We start from the raw sequence: 17,437 nt of genomic DNA, 5'->3' as shown, positions 1-17,437 counted from the left end.
GGACTAGGTCAATTGGTGTGAATGGTCCCGTGATATTTATTTATTTATTATGTTTTATCGGCAAGCGTGGCGTAGGACGCCCTCAGACTAGGTGGAGCCATGATCTTCGCAGGTTAGCTGGCAAGAACTGGATGAGACTGGCCGAGGATCGTGCTCAGTGGCGTGCAACTGGAGAGGCCTATGTCCAGCAGTGGACTAAGATAGGCCGATGATGATGATGATGATGATTATGTTTTAACTATAGAAGTTCACACAATTTTGTATAGTTCGTTGCTTCATTTAAAAAAGTGTGTAAATTTTACCGTTAAGCTTCAAATGTTAAAATAAATGGCGTATAAGCTTGTCACAGCGGGGCTACTACGAAATTCGAAAATCGAATTTCGTGTCGTTCCGTCCCTCTGTCACTTATACTATTTAACAAGAGTGAGGGGGACGGTACGATACGAACTTCGATTTTCGAATTTCGTACTAGGCCCTCAGAAACGTCGAATGAGGATTCGAAAGTAAATTTTCAACTCGCTCGAATCTAAAGTAGCCAGAGGCTAGGCCCGTTTTGATATTTACCAATTACAGACCTGTCAAGAGCATACGTCAGCTGTCAAATAGCGATTTAGTTTTCCCGGAACCCTCCGCGTAGTTTTGCGGAGAGTTTGCCCGATGTTTTTGGGGTTGCGTATGATTTTTGGTTGACAAGAAACTGTTTCTGTCGATTGAAATGCTTGCGCTGATTATAATTAAACTGCTAGATATTTATAAACGTACGACTAAGTAAAAGTAAGAGCGTAGTTTTTTTAGTTGTAAGTCGCGTACCTACATATTTTCAGTTGCGTAATTTATGCTGCATTGACTTTTATACAAAAGTCTACTTTGTGCCACACGGCGACTCTAAACAGACACAACAGTGCCCTTAGTGTAAGTTTTCGGTTACAAAATACGTCTCGATCGCGTTCGCGTTAAAATCTCAATTTGTATGGAATCACGAACAGCGCCTCTAGCGGATCGTTTGCGATGTTCGTGTTTCCATACAAATTGAGATTTTAACGCGAACGCGATCGAGACGTATTTTGTAACCGAAAACTTACACTAAGAGTACAGGACGATACAAATAGGATTTTTGTATGGAACCAAAACTACGCGTCCGAGAATACGTGACTCACAACTCCAAAAATCTGTCTTCGCTCTAAAAGTATTCACAACATAGACACAACAATTAAGTACAAACAGACAACACGAAGGAAAGTGTAAGTATATTTAACGTAAATCCAAGTATTTTTATTTAATAATCTGGAAAATGTGAAATGTATAAGTACCTCCCTTATTTATTCGTACATTTTAATGAGACAAAACTTTGGCAATATTTCGCAAAGTCGCTAAGTTTCGTTACGTTTTAGAACTTGGCGGTATCTTTTACAAGCTTTAGAATATTTTAAGTGCGTAGTTATTTGTTTCGTGAAAATAAATTTTATTTATAGGTACGACTTAATAGATATATAATATATTCTAAACAATACAATTCCATGACTAAAAAACATCACATACTAAGTAAAAAACAAGTATAAAACTAAGTTTCTGTTAGAAAAATCATTTTCAATTCAAGCTTTTTTGCTGACTATACTATTCTTGTATTTTCATTCAACCTACATGTGTTTGCCCAATTTCAAATCAATCCGATCACTGAAAGTGGCACAAAATGAACTTGCAAGATTTGACCCAAAACACAGGGCAATTAAGTCAAATAAAAGCTTGTAAACAAATAGGTACACGGAAGAGTACAAAGAGAGAACTACAAGGAGCTATAATTACTATATTAATATACCTAGATGTGGCGTGGCGTTTCTCAAAGGACTAACATAATCTACTGAGGGGCTGTTACACCATCCATTGATTAGTGTTAACTGGCGGTTAGGTGTGAAGCCGTCTCTATTTGTTTTGTTCGAATAGACGGAGACGGCATCACATTTAACCGTCGGTTAACGCTAATCAATGGATGGTGAAACAGCCCCTGAGTATAATATCCTAACCAACAAAAAGTTGGAAAACCCCCGACTTTGTCACTTCAAAGTTCAATATCTCAAAAACGGTTAAGCCAATTTTGATGAATTATGTCTAATAACCATCGCTAGAAAACCAGATTTCAAATAAAAAAAACCGCATTCTAATTGGTCCACCCGTTGGTAAACCAGTACATTTGAAATAAAAAGAGATATATTTAATAACTAGCTTTAAATAAAAATTACAAATAAATATCATAGTACATTTGACACAAATTGACCTAAGTAGTCACAAAATAACCAAAGCTTGTGTTATGGGCACTAAGCATCGAATTAGTTAACATACTTAGATAGATACATGCTAATAGCATGTTAAACACAAGACTCGAGATTAAACTTTCGCATTTTTCATACAAACATCTGCCCCGATCGGGGATCGAACCCGAGACCTCAGGCTTCGTAGTCAGTTTCTCCAACCACTAGGCTAGCGGGCCGGGCCGTCAGATGAATATGTGTATTTATAAATTTTTATAATTTTCACTTTCATATCTGACGTCTCTTCTTCAGGTCAAGATCTGGTTCCAAAATCGCCGCATGAAGTGGCGCAACTCCAAGGAGCGGGAGCTCCTGGCTTCAGGTGGCTCCAGGGAGCAGACGCTGCCGAACAAGAATAACCCTCACCCGGACCTGTCAGATGCGGAAGCTGATAAGAAACCTGCACCTGATGATGAAGAGAAGTTCGCAGCTGCAGCAGAGTTTCGAGGTAAGCTGGAGGAGATGGATTCGAAAAACCGGCCATGAGCGTGTCGGACACGCCCAAGATAGGGTTCCGTAGCCATTAAGAAAAAATAAGTAATATTTTTCTAATAATTTATATATAATAATTTGTACGGAATATTCCAAGTTTAGGTATATTTTATACCTTAGGCTGCTATTTACTCTTAAACTACTAATAATTCTCAAGCAAACTTAGCCGTTATAAATTTCCTTGAAAGTTTGATATACTTACTACCATCATGAATTTAAAAAAAAAATCCACCCACCGGTTTAGATTTTAGAGGGGGGACGCTCGATTTTCATGAAAATTTGCACTTTAAAGTAGAATATTTCGTAAAAAAAATCACTGAATCGAAAAATCGTCAATTCCCTAATGGTTTTTAAAGACCTATCCAAAGATACCCCACACTATAGGGTTGGATGAGAAAAAAAAATCACCCCCACTTTACGTCTATGGGAGGTACTCAAATAATTTTTTTTTTTTGAATTTTTTGTTGTACCATCAGCCAAATAAGTGGTCTATCAATATTTAAACAAGTTCCTATCAAATGGATATGTCGCTAAAGTCGAACTTTCAAGTTGACAGACACGTCTATATTGGCATTATTGTTTTATGACATGCAAACGATTATCAACTTTAAGGTGGTAGACCACATATTTGGCTGATGGTACCATTTTGTCGGCAAACTTTACATATATATGCGTGCAAAATTACAGCTTTCTAGCATTGATAGTCCCTGAGCAAAGGCGCGGACGGACAGACAGACAGACATGGCGAAACTATAAGGGTTCCGTTTCTGCCATTTTGGCTCCGGAACCCTAAAAAGAGTTTTTAAATTTCATACTATAGCTTTATATGAGATGTCTCCCGTCTGTGCAGTCGTCGGGCAAAATTGGAAAACCTAATCAACAAAAAGTTAGAAAAGCCCAGACATTGTCACTTTAAAGTTCAATATCTCAAAAACGGCTGAACCGATTTTGATAAAACATGTCTAAAATTCATCGCCAGAAAACTTGCTTTCAAATAAAAACCGCGTTCAAATCGGTTTACCCGTTTAAGAGCTACGGACAGGCACACATAGCGATTAAACTTATAACAACCCTCTTATTACGTCGGGGGTTAAAAACTGACCCGTGATTTACCACTACCTCACCTGATACAGTACAGATGACGGGTGACACACTCTTTCCCGGCCCGGATAATACCGACATGGAAACACCGACCCTGTTTTTCGTGTACTCACCCACAGAAGCCCATGTCAGTTTCTATTTCTCTTAAGCGGGTGGACCGATTTGAATACCGTTCCTTTTATTTGAAAGCAAATTTTCTAGCGATGGTTCTTAGACATGTTTCATCAAAATCGGTTCAGCCGTTTTCGAGATATTGAACTTTGAAGTGACAAAGTCGGGGGTCTTCCAATTTTTTGTTGGTTAGGTTACAAGTAAAAAAAAAAGTTTATAAGTATTCCTTGTTCTAGGCTACGAAGACAAGATGGCGCCCCCGTTCTACCGTGACAGTCAGCCATTTTCCAACATGGAGGACGGCGAAGACTTCGACAGTGACAGCGCCAGCGACGAAGAAATAAATGTGACCTGACGTGTTTGTCTATAAATCCTTGTAAATAAAACAGTTTTAGTGATCTAGAGGATTGTAGAAATAAGGGTACTTATTAAAGCGTGTACCAGCGTGAAAATTAAAGACTTGTGGCAGACGCAGAAAAAAAAATTGTCGTTTCTAATTAAAATGCACGTAATATAAATGAAATTATTTTGTAAAAATTGCAGGATTTTCGCCGCCACAGTTAAACAGAAAAAAAAAATGGAAACACGTAAGCACATAATAACCTAAACCAACAAAAAGTTGGAAATCCCCGACTTAGTCACTTCAAAGTTCAATATCTTAAAAATGGCTGAACCGATAATAATGAAACATAAGCACTATCGCTAGAAACCCTGCTTTCAAATAAAGAAAACCGCATCCAAATCGGTCTACCCGTTTAAGAGCTACGGTGCCATAGACAGACGGACAGACACACATAGCGGTCAAACTTATAACACGCCTCTTTTTGCGTCGGGGGTTAAAAAACAACATTATTCGTGCACGAATTATGTAAATTTAATCATTAACAATTCGTACTTTTCGGAAGGTCGTTTTCACAGGAGTGCGTTCACGACGGTGGCGCAAAAGATCGAAACTAGTCGTACTGATCCTGACCAAAGTTGATGCGTTTAACTTTGCATTTTTTTTCAAATACTAAAGCTTAAGTAATATTAAAAAAGAAACAGTTACAAGAAAATCAAATGTCACTCCTTAAAAGAATGAAATGAAGGAAGAAAACAATTAGTGAGGTAACAAGAACAAACAAAGAGAAAGTAAAAAAAATCATCTCATTATTGTTACGAAATGGTCCCAAATCGGTACAATTTTTTTTTTTATTTGTTTGCTCCGAATTTAGCAAATGAATTTCGATGAAATCTTGTGGTCCGATTAGTTAACATGTTATTTAATACGTACCAAATTATTATTTTGGCCAAATGAAAACGTGCGTACAAAAATTATTCCAAAAGTAATGAAATTTTACTTAAATAATTTCGGCAAAACGGCAGGATCCCAAAACAATTTATCATTTTCTCTTTTTATTAATTAGATAAGTATGGATGACACTCTTTCTCGGCCCGGATAATACCGACATGGAAATACCGACCCTGTTTTTCGTGTACACGCCCATAGAAACTGACAAGAGCTTCTATGGGCGAGTACACTAAAGACAGGGTTGGTATTTCTATGTCGATATTATCTGGGCCGGGACAGTGTCATCCGTGTTCTAAAAAACCCTCAAATAGACAAAGTATGATAATGAAAAATTCAAGCAAAAATATTAATAATTCCATGAAGATAGGTAAAAATTACGGGCGGAAACTAAAAAATATTTAATTTACCATCTCACTTTTGTTTTGATCGTAGCCAAATTGTAATTAGATGTAAGCTATATTATTATTATGTAGATCAGAAAGTCAATCGTTATGAATTTGATCGATATTTTTCTGCGCAAAGGAGGGTTATGTATTGCAAGCGTACGTATTTACAGATGTTGTAATGGTTTTCCATCAAGAAAAATCGGAGGCCATATTGTATAATGTTTTTGACGCTCGCGCATCGCACGCAATCAAATAACAGATTTCGCATACAAAAACCACAGTATAACAAGTTTTCCCTACAGTAGGCCGACGCCTTTGAAGTTGAGCGACACCGCAGCCCGTATAGGTATTTACGCAAGTAAGGAAGGGTTGTCACAAATTAAAAATTTGGAAGGTAGATGTCTTTTACGAATTGGTACATATTGGTTTTGCGAAATTATATAAAACAAAATGAATTAGAGGTGGCATACTTACTAGAGGTAAGAAGTATAGTAATAGTTTTTTCTACGAAATATACTTTCATAGATTAGTAACCGACAAACACTTTCAGTTTCTAGACTTAACGGACTTATAGTTCCTGTTATTGAATTTAATTACATAAAAAATAAATAAGTATAATTATATAAATAGATGAAATCTTAGTTCCTTATTCATGCGAGATGATGATTTGCACACAGTACATGTCGTCTACACCATAATAAATTTTATTATAAATTTAAATGTTAAAAATGCGATAGCCCTAGAAGACTTGTCCCAAGCTACTAAGAACGGCGAAGTATGCAGCTGGGGCTCCTCCCACCCGCGTCTCACCCCTCACGCCCCGCACGATTGCTCTGTCTAGACGTCACCGTCGGATTACTGTAGGGAAACTTTACTGTGCAAAAACTGTCATTTCATTGCGATAGCGAGCACCAGAAACGTTAGGCAATACAGTTGCTGAAAGTGTCAATCAATTATTGTATTAAACGGGTGACATATGGAAATAATATTTTATTATTTAGTGTCAAATGTCAAAATTAACGATTAATTATTATACGATGGAATACCATTAGAAACTATACATGTAGGTATTTCTAATTTTTTGGTCCTCTGAGTAGGGAGGTGCAGCCGTTCAGGCTAAATATAGTACAGTCAACAAAAACTTAGCAATACTTTAAGCTTTTGACGAAAAATATTTTTTGAACAAATGGTTGTCTGGAAGAGATCGCTTTTAAGCGATAAGATCGCCTATTGTCTACCCTGAATTTGTGTCAAATAATTAAATTTGTGTAATTTTTCTTTTGTACTGATTTATGGTGTGCAATAATAGTTTTTTGTGGAGAGCAAAGTTGCTTTTTGTTGCGAGTGTTGATTTTGAATCCCTCGCTACGGTCAGGATTCTATTGTAGAGTCCTTCGCTGCATTCTAGTTTCAATGGAACCCTCGTCGTAAATACACCATTTTGCTCCCTTGTGACACAAATAACTATTGTCTCACGGAGTGAGCAAAATGTGATTTTTCTCACTGATTTCTCATAGCAAAACCTGTCTGTTTGAGGTGATGAGGTGAAAAGATTGTAAGTATTGTATTGTATTCCTTTTAAGTTATGTAAAAATAGATGTAGTCAAGTCGATTGATTTTCTGGTCAGCTAATATAAATGAATACGATGCACCAAATGTATATAGTAGTATATTACTCAGTGATCTCTTCAGTATATATAAGCTTTGGACTCCGTTATGTAATAAATAATAATATCATAATTAGTTATGTGTAATTAAAAAATGGTAAAAGTATTTTTGATTTTTATTGACGCCTTTCTTGAAAAAAAATCTTTCTAGAAGTGTATTTTCAAAGTTCAAAATGTCTCAAAAACAGCTGAACCGATTTGTATCAACCATACTCTAGAGTAATAGTTAGTATTCTTCGACCATAGCTAAAAATCACCGCAAGGAAATTAACTTTTACTTACAAACCGGCCAAGAGCGTGTCGGTCACGCCCAAAATAGGGTTCCGTAGCCATTACAAAAAAAATAAGTAATATTTTTCTAAGGATTTCGTATTTTATACCCAGGCTCCGATTCTGGTTCCAGTTTCGATTCCGTTTCTGGTTCCGATAAACTGAAAACATCTGGTTCCGCTTTCGGTTCCGAGAAAACCACATCAGTTACATCCCTGGTTATAATTTTTTTTTCCAATTGACAAAACAAAAATGACGTGTGTATCCAATATTTTGTGACAATCTTTGAGAATTTACTGAGCCTACTGTGGCCAGCGGTATAGCATAGCGGCTCGCTATCTTGCCGTCCCGCTCTAACGCTTATATTATTGGCTGGTTAAATCATTTCCCCAAAATCGTCATTTCCTAGTACTTAGCAAAAAAAAAATAATTCTGACACTTATTTAATTTAATACGAGAGTGAGAGGGACGGTAGGGTACGATACGAACTTCGATTTTCGTAGTAGCCCTCGAAAGCCAAACGGTTGTGGTTAGTAAGAAAACACTTTTTAAATTACATTGAGAACTATATTTAAAAGCAAAACTTTACTACATTTTAGTTTAATTCACATTTTGCCGACGCATAATTTCTTAAGTCGCCTCTTCCATAGACCTGAAAAAAAATGTTAAATTAAATTAAAAAAATCAAAAAACCGGACTGCCAAAACCAACCAACCAACGTTTTTGAGCGGCACGATTTAAGTGGGTCCCGACTGTTGAACTTTAAATTAGCTACATAACATAGTTCTAGACCACTAGACTTATTTTTTTCCTTTTAGTTATGGCATCCGATTTTTTTGGATTTTTTTAAATTAATGTTTTATTTTACACTTTTATGATATTTATGTGAAAACGGTTGATTAAAAGTATTATAACCCATAGATATTTAGAATGGGCTAATTATTAGCTTTCATTTGATACCCATATTGTTACAATACAAAATATATTTTTTCATTCCTCCGCCATCATCATCCCAGCCTATATACGTCCCACTGCTGGGCACAGGCCTCCTCTCAGAACAAGAGGGCTTGGGGGCTATAGTTCCCACGCGGGCCCAGTGCGGATTGGGAATTTCACACGCACCATTGAATTGCTTCGCAGGTTTGTGCAGGTTTCCTCACGATGTTTTCCTTCACCGCAAAGCTCGTGGTAAATTTCAAATGTTTGGAAAAACTCAAGAGGTGCGAGCCGGGGTTTGAACCCACGACCCTCTGTTTGAGAGGCGATAGGTCAAACCACTAGGCCACCACGGCTTTTTTCCTCCGCCATATTTTTTTGAAATATTATATACCCTATGTCACTCCAACAGTCATGACAAATCTAATGATACCTTAACAGCCTTATTCATAAAAAGTTAGAGCCTCCTTGAAGGCTCCTTGAAGGCCCGATGCTAAAAAACATGATTCATAAACGTCTGTTAGCGCTAATCAGTCGATCAAGGCTCTGCTAAAGTTAGCGGACCGTAGACCCTCCTTTATCTCCCTGCTAAGTCACAAAATGGCCGCCACAAGTTTGAACAGCTGACTTTGACAAGAGCAAAAAACCATACCGAAGATATTTTAGTGAAGGGTGAAGTTACGCAAAGATTAAAAAAAAAACAGGAAAAAATATTTTCAGGAATTTGTATTTAAAAATCCTCTAAATTAGCAACAATAAATTAACAATAAATATGAAAAAAAAATTAGGATGATTAACATAATTATGGCTTTTTGCACAACATAAACATGCGGATCGGAAATGGCGGGAAAATAAACTTCTCGCTTTTTATTTTTTTCCTGCTAATTTGCTGTCACTGCTGTCAACTTTTTTTTTTTAATTATCGATTAGGCCATTTTTTGTCTTTGATTTGTCAAGGTGGCCAACATAACGCGTCTAATCCGTCTATCAGCGGCTCAACAACTAGCAGACTGCTAGCAAGCGTTTATGAATCATACTTCTTGACAACCGTCTAACAAGCTTAATCAGTCTGCTAAGTAACAGACCGATCAAACCTCAATTAAGGATTTTTTATGAATAAGGCTGTTAGTCTTTAGGGTTATAATACTTTTAGTCTACCGTTTTCACATAAATATCAAAAAAGTTTAAAATAAAACATTAAATTACATTAAATTATTTAAAAAAATCAAAAAACCCGACTGCCTTAAGAACTAAAAGGAAGAAAATAAGTCTAGTGGTCTAGAACTCTGTCAAGAAACTTATTTAAGCTTCAACAGTCGGGACCCATGACCAAGATTTTCTGAGCTGTAACCAGCTTTTTTGATTTTTTAATTTTATTTAAGTAATTTAATGTTTTTTGCGTCAGGGTTTAAAAATACTCACTAAATCAAATTCTTCCCCGTCTCATTTCACAATAGTAGATATACAACCCGTACACGACAAGAGCCATGATGCCTAAATCCATTATGGTTGAAATCCGCCACAATCCCAATTTATCTGTAAGTCAACTAGGAAGTTTCCTGGAAGAAAAATATTCGATTTAGTCAATCTTAAACCTAAAATCTTAAATCTTAAACTTAAATTCTTTTATAACAGCGAGTTAAAGCTGGTATATTATTTTAAGTATCTCGGTCACTATGTTGCCGACGAACTTGAGGATCAAAAGGAGATTGAGCGGGAGCGTAGGGCGATGGCGGTCCGATGCAACATGCTGGTTCGAAGGTTTGCACGCTGTAGTGAGCAAGTGAAAGTATCATTATTTAAAGCTTTTACCCGACTGCCCGAAGGAGCGTATGTATGTATGTATGTGGGTATGTATGTCCATTACTTTGGTCCTCGCTACAGCCTAAACGGCTAGACAGATTTTAACATATGAGGTATCATTGGATTCGTCATAACTGTCGGAGTGACATAGGCTTATAATATTTTAATATGGCGTCTGCGAAAAAAAAATGCCGGAGTCAGGAATGAAAAAAAAATTGTATTGTAACAATATGGGTATCAAATGAAAGCTAATAATTAGCCCATTCTAAATATATATGGGTTATAATACTTTTAAGTAATCTACTATTTTCACAGAAATATCAAAAAAGTATAAATAAAAAACATTAAATTTAATAAATCAAAAAACCGACTGCCTTAAAAACTAAAAGGAAGAAAATAAGTCTAGTGGTCTAGAACTCTGTCAAGAAGCGCATTTAAGGTTCAACAGTCAAGACCCATTCAAATCGTAACCAGCTCAAAAATCTATCTATCTATGTATCTTGGTTAGGTATATATACTTACCTTAAACTGCTATTTACTTTTAAACTACTAATGACTACGGAACCCTAAAAAGCATTAAGTATTGGGTAACTGTAATTATAGATGTAATGTTATTAGAAATAAATAAAAAAAAAATCACACCTCTCCTTCAGAAAAGTAACTTTTCCTCCCTGACGAGAGGGAGCAAAGTGCAACTTTTCTGGTCAAGGCTTTTCTAAGTGTTTTATTGCAAATGCCATTTTTTGAAGTTGATAATTGTAAAGTCACGCAATTTTCTATGCTGGTTGTTCTTTAATAATATTTAGAATTATTATTTTTCAAGTTTCTTAATGCTCGATGTGAAAAATTGTATGAGCCACTCGGGAGCAAAATTATTTTCATCTTGGGCGTTAACACTTGAATCCCTCATTACGCTCAGGATTCTACTTTAGAATCCCTCGCTACGCTCAGGATCCTATTGCAGAATCCTTCGCTACATTCTGGATTCAATGTACGCCCTCGCCGTAAATACACCATTTTGCTCCCTAGTGACTCAAATAACTATTTTTCAAGTTGCAGAACAAAAGTAGCTTCGTTATGTGAGCAAGATCGAACCTTGTCTCAGTGATGTGCCTGATCGTAAAAATGTGTCCGCGGATACGGATCCGAATACGGATATTTGGCGTCAACATCCGCGTATACGGACTGTGCCCTTAGTGTAAGTTTTCGGTTACAAAATACGTCTCGATCGCGTTCGCGTTAAAATCTCAATTTGTATGGAAACACGAACATCGCAAACGTTCCGCTAGAGGCGCTGTTCGTGTTTCCATATAAATTCGAGAACCGAGACGTATTTTGTAACCGAAAACTTACACTAAGGGCACTGGACTGGATACGGATCATAACTTTCTTACTCGATAGGTGTCGGTGCGCGAAACCTTGAAGCAATAGTTAACGCCACTTGACGCTTTGTGTTTGTGTTTTTACTTATAAGAAATAAAAAAAAAATGATTGGAATTTAACATTGGTTTTTTGGAATCTTTTTTTATTTTTTATTACAATTCCAAATTTCTACTTTTACGTAAGAATTTGGAATTGAAATAAATCCCAAAAAACCAATCTTAATTTGATTGCTTAATAACGACATCTCTTGTCCGGGTGAGCGGTTGGTTCCAATGGAATGCCGAAAGTTTCTCGATGAGGGCTACGGCATAGATGTCGCTAGCGTCACTGCTTAAGTGGCTAAATAAGAAACAAACAAGCTGAGATATGAGGTGCATAGGGGAAATTCGTGTCTGTGCCGTTGACCAACAGTGGTGTAGCGGTATAGCACGCGGTACGGAATACCGAGGACCTGGGTTCGATTCCCAGTGTTGGTCTTATTTTTCTGGTTTTTTGTGCATCTATATTTCAGTTTGTATTTTCAATTTTGGAATTTAACAGTTTTTATTGCTACCTAATAACCTATACTTACATAGAATTTTACAAGGGTGGATTCACCGTAGTGGGCACGATGGGCATGCCCACAACCCTAAATAGAGTGGTGACGACACATTTTTACGGTCTATTGAGATCGACAGGCTGCTGATGATAAAAAAGCGGCCAAGTGCGAGTCGGACTCACCCATGAAGGGTTCCGTAGCAGCAAGTAACATAATATAAAAGTTTCCTTTTACGATTATGACGTATTAAAAAAAAAACTACTTACTAGATCTCGTTCAAACCAATTTCCGGTGAAGTTTGCATGTACATCATATATTTTATTTAGTTTTATCATTCTCTTATTTTAGAAGTTACAGGGGGGGGGGACACACATTTTACTACTTTTTGGAAGTGTCTCTCGCGCAAACTATTCAGTTTAGAAAAAAATGATATTACAAACCTCAATATCATTTTTGAAGACCTATCCATAGATACCCCACACGTATGGGTTTGAAGAAAAAAACATTTTTGAGTTTCAGTTCTAAGTACGGGGAACCTCCGAAATTTATTGTTTTTTTTCTATTTTTGTGTGAAAATCTTAATGCGGTTCACAGAATACATCTACTTACCAAGTTTCAACAGTATAGTTCTTATAGTTTCGGAAAAAAGTGGCTGTGACATACGGACGGACAGACAGACATGACGAATCCATAAGATCCGCGGATACGAATACGGATATCCGGCACATCATTAATTAAAGCCGGGTCAGAGACAACCTGTTAAAAAATCAACTTTCACCTAGCTACGAGTATATTGGGAACAAAAAATACTTACAGAATCAAAATTTCCCCTTTCTCATTTTTTTCTGTCACAGTAGTACACGTACAACCCGTACATGATCAGAGCCATGAAGCTTAAATCCATTGTAAGCGAAAATCCTCCAGAATTCCAACTTATTTGTACGTCAATTGGGCAGTTTGCTGGAAGAAAAATATTATATTTAATTTAGACCTTCAGTTTATTTTGAAACCTTTTGGAAGGAAAAGTAATAGGTAAAATAATATTTTTTTCTTCCATAAAAGGTACAAGTAGTATCTTAGACTATACTTCATTTTAACCCCAGACGCAAAAATGGGGTGTTTATATAAGTTTGACCGCTGTTCTGCGTCTGTCTGTCTGCGGCAGACCGATTTGAAGGCGGCTTTTTAGGGTTCCGGAGCCAAAATGGCAAAAACGGAACCCTTATAGTTTCGCCATGTCTGTCTGTCTGTCCGTCCGTCCGCGGCTTTGCTCAGGGACTATCAATGCTAGAAAGTTGTTATTTTGCACGGATATATATGTAAACTATGCCGACAAAATGGTACAATAAAAATTAAAAAAAACCTCCCATAGACGTAAAGTGGGGGTGACTTTTTTTCTCATACAACCCTATAGTATGGGGTATCGTTGGATAGGTCTTTTAAAACCATTAGGAGTTTGCTAAGACGATTTTTCGATTCAGTGATTTTTTTGCGAAATATTCAACTAAAGTGCAAATTTTCATAAAAATCGAGCGTCCCCCCCCTCTAAAATCTAAAACGGTGGGTGGAAAGATTTGAAAAAATCAGGATGGTAGTAAGTGTATCAAACATTCAAGTAAAACTATAACGGCTAAGTTTGCTTGAGAATTATTAGTAGTTTATGAGTAAATAGCAGCCTAATGTATAAAATATACCTAAACTTGGAAGATTCCGTATAAAATACGAAATCCTTAGAAAAATATTACTTTATTTTTTCGTATTGGCTACGGAACCCTATTTCGGGCGTGTCCGACGCGCTCTTGGCCGGTTTTTTTATTTGAAATCAGTTTTTCTAGCTATGGTTCTTAGACATAACGATTCTAGTAAGTTGATATAACGGTAAAGCGCGTAGGACGTCCACCAACGAGATGGACGGATCAGTACCACTACCATGAGTTTACAGTGACCGTACTCGATAGCGACGGCGTAAATTATTTGTATGGAGAATTGTACAGCGCCTCTACAAATTTACGCCGTCGCTATCGAGTAGTCACTGTAAACTCATGGTTAGTGGTAGGTACTGTTCAAAGCCACGGGTTCACGGTGGATGCAGCTTCCAACCAAAGCAACAAGAGGTTTACAGGGGAGGCCTATGGCCAACAGTGGACGCCCTGCAGCTGATATAAATGCGACTTGAGAGTTCATACCTGCACTTTTCCCGCAGAAGTCCTTCGCTATCCTCCGGGAACTTTTGTCAAATTTTCAAATCTTTTTACGCTCAAGTACCTTGTCAAATTTTGTTCCAACTAGAGCTTTTGGAGGTAACGTCTTTATGAATTTTTAGTCCAATTATAAAATATTGAAGCTAGGGTATGGTTTTGAACAGTGACAGAAGCACTACTGAATTGAGGTTAGGCTGCATTCTTAGATATAGGTATTTATATATTATAAGAGGGTTACCAGAACTAACGTTTAAAAATCCTAAGATAAATCGGTCAAATGTATAAGTGAATTATTATTATTACCTATTAAAGAAGCACCGCAAGGACACTGCTTTCATATAATTACCAACAAAAAGTAAAATAAAAAATAAAAAAAGTTGGAAAACCTCCGACTTTGTCACTCCGACACACTCCTGGATCTAATAAATCTGATTTCAAATAAAACGCATTCAAATCGGTCCACCCGTTTAAGAGCTACGGTGCCACAGATAGACACACACACAGACACACATAGCGGTCAAACTTATAACACCCCTCTTTTTGCGTCGGGGGTTAAAAAACCATATCGAAAATGGCAATCTGTTTGAGAGCTGCGATGGCACAGTCAGACATACAGACAAAAATATAACTTACCTACCTCTTTTAGAATTGAGTATGTTAAAAAACTTGATGATCCCCGACTCTGTAATTTCATAGCTCGATATCTCGAAAACGGTTGAACCGATTTTAATGCAACTTAGCTAAGAACCGCAACAAAATTACTTTCACGTAAAAAAACTCGACGAGCTGTCGGTAGGCTCCAACAAGATGGAGCGACGACTTGGTTAAGATCGCAGGATCGCGGTGGATGCGGAAAGCACAAGACCGGTCTGAGTGGAGAGCCTTGGGGGAGGCCTATGTCCAGCAGTGGACGTCTTTCGACTGACATGATGATGAAGATGAAAAAAACTCAAACTCAGGACGAGATGGGTCCATCCTATAAGAACCGGGCACGTCACAGACTTTATAGGGCTATAAGGAAACAAAAAAAACGGCCAAGTGCGAATCGGACTTGCGCACGAAGGGTTCCGTACCATCTATACCTACAACATCCATTAGACATTAGCAAAAAGCGGCAAAAAATCACGTTTGTTGTATGGGAGCCCCCTTAAATATTTATTTTGTTCTGTTTTTAGTATTGCTAAATAAATTTGTGAAAAATTCAACTGTCTAGCTATGACGGTTCATGAGATACAGCCTGGTGACCGACGGACGGACGGACGGACAGCGAAGTCTTAGTAATACTGTCCCGTTTTTACCCTTTGAGTACGGAACCCTAAAAACCGGCTTCAGTGTTAATAATCCTGAAATTTCAGCATAAACCCCGAGATATAGCAACCCTGGTGACAATCGTATTATCTTTTCCACGTCAATTGTCAACGAGAATGGCTTCATTCGTTTTCTTTTCGATTGAACTGTTTGTAAACTTTATGTTTATTATAAGATCTGACGACATCGTGAGATGGGGGCAACCGGTGGATGCAAGTGGCGAGTTGCCGTTCATTGCGGCGTTCTGGGGGAGGCCTTTGTTTAGCACTGGACGTCTGGCTGATGATGACTATTGTGCAGGACGCTACACCCTCACTCTATATAGAAATCATACCCTTACCTAGTACATAAGTAATTTTAAACTCTGTTAATTAAGTACCTACTGCCAAATGAGCCCCTTTTCAATCAAAACAAGCCAAACTTTCCACTAAACCAAACTTGATCGTACAAGTTCATATTACGCATTTGAAACTCACGCCAGTGGAAAAACACGGCGATGGAAAATTCTATAGCTTTAGACCAATAAACGAGCCAGGAATTGTCTCCACCCCCGCCGCCGTGCAGGCACTAATAGCGCCTACACGGCAATCTTTACGAGTAAAACAGTGGCTAGACCACACCAGTTATTTGATTCGTTCATAATTCGTTTAGTATTAGTTTCGATATTAAATTTAAGACAAGACCTGCCTTCCAACATAAATAGAGTTTTCTTTCAATAGTTTCCTTCTTTATTATAATACCGACGACCGGATGGCTAAGTGGTTAGAGAACCTGACTACGAAGTTTGAGGTCCTGGGTTCGAATCCCGGCCGGGGCAGATATTTGTGTGAATAACACGAATGTTTGTTCTCGGGTCTTGGATGTATCATATGTATTTAAGTTTGTATTTATCTATATAAGTATGTTTATCCGTTGCCTAGTATCCATAGTACAAGCTTTGCTTAGTTTGGGACTAGGTCAATTGGTGTCAAATGTCCCATGATATTTATTTTTATTTTTTATTTAATACAGTCCACTCATAGAATCAGTGCATTCGCGAAGTGCGGAATTAATCGAAGGGTCCCGTACAATAATGTTTGAGAGCTACAATGCCACATACACAGAGGGGTGCTCCTTATTCCACATAACATTAATTGTCCTAATATGAATTCGCATAACAGATTTGGCATAACATAATTGCGCATAACAGCGAACTTGCATAGTTATAAAGAAGCATAACACTTATTTAGCATAATAATGAATCCGCATAATTGTAATATGCATAATAGTATTAACTATAATTTAAACTGTTATAAAATGAATACGCATAATTTTATCAAGCGAGTCAATTAGCTTGTTTAGGGCAAAACCGAACCGGTTTAGATTTTAGAGGGGGGGGGGACGCTCGGTTTTAATGAAAATTTGCACTTTAAAGTTGAATATTTCGCAAACATATCACTGAATCGAAAAATCGTTTTAGCAACCCCCTAAAAAAGATGGTTTTAAAAGACCTATCCAACGATACCCCACACTATAGGGTTGGATGAGAAAAAAAAAACACCTCCACTTTACGTCTATGGGAGGTAACCTAAAAAAAACTTTTTTAAATTTTAAATTGTACCATTTTGTCGGCATAGTTTACTTATATATCCGTGCAAAATTACA

At 37.3% G+C, this 17,437-nt stretch overlaps 1 protein-coding gene and 1 long non-coding RNA gene across 2 annotated transcripts in view; one reads left to right on the top strand and one right to left on the bottom strand.

The window, feature by feature from the left end:
* Positions 1 to 7,395, top strand: part of Dbx (homeobox protein Dbx) — a 62,940-nt gene extending 55,545 nt beyond the window's left edge. Inside the window, exons 5-6 of the mRNA XM_074109337.1 lie at positions 2,559 to 2,754; positions 4,247 to 7,395. Coding sequence (XP_073965438.1) covers positions 2,559 to 2,754; positions 4,247 to 4,365 — 315 coding nt within the window. The 3' untranslated portion in view covers positions 4,366 to 7,395. The remainder of the gene's footprint in view (positions 1 to 2,558; positions 2,755 to 4,246) is intronic.
* Positions 7,396 to 8,177: 782 nt separating this feature from the next.
* LOC141443914 (uncharacterized) lies at positions 8,178 to 14,670 on the bottom strand. The gene is made up of 4 exons (XR_012453093.1): positions 14,471 to 14,670; positions 13,099 to 13,244; positions 9,983 to 10,119; positions 8,178 to 8,276 (listed from the first exon to the last, which is right to left on the bottom strand). It is a non-coding gene; the product is annotated as an uncharacterized lncRNA (long non-coding RNA).
* Between the last annotated feature and the right edge of the window lie 2,767 nt (positions 14,671 to 17,437).

This window comes from Choristoneura fumiferana, chromosome 28 (genome assembly GCF_025370935.1).
Source record: "Choristoneura fumiferana chromosome 28, NRCan_CFum_1, whole genome shotgun sequence".
NCBI lineage: Eukaryota > Metazoa > Arthropoda > Insecta > Lepidoptera > Tortricidae > Choristoneura > Choristoneura fumiferana.
The sequence above is the reverse complement of the archived record's forward strand: the minus strand, read 5'-3'. Positions and strand labels throughout refer to the sequence as shown.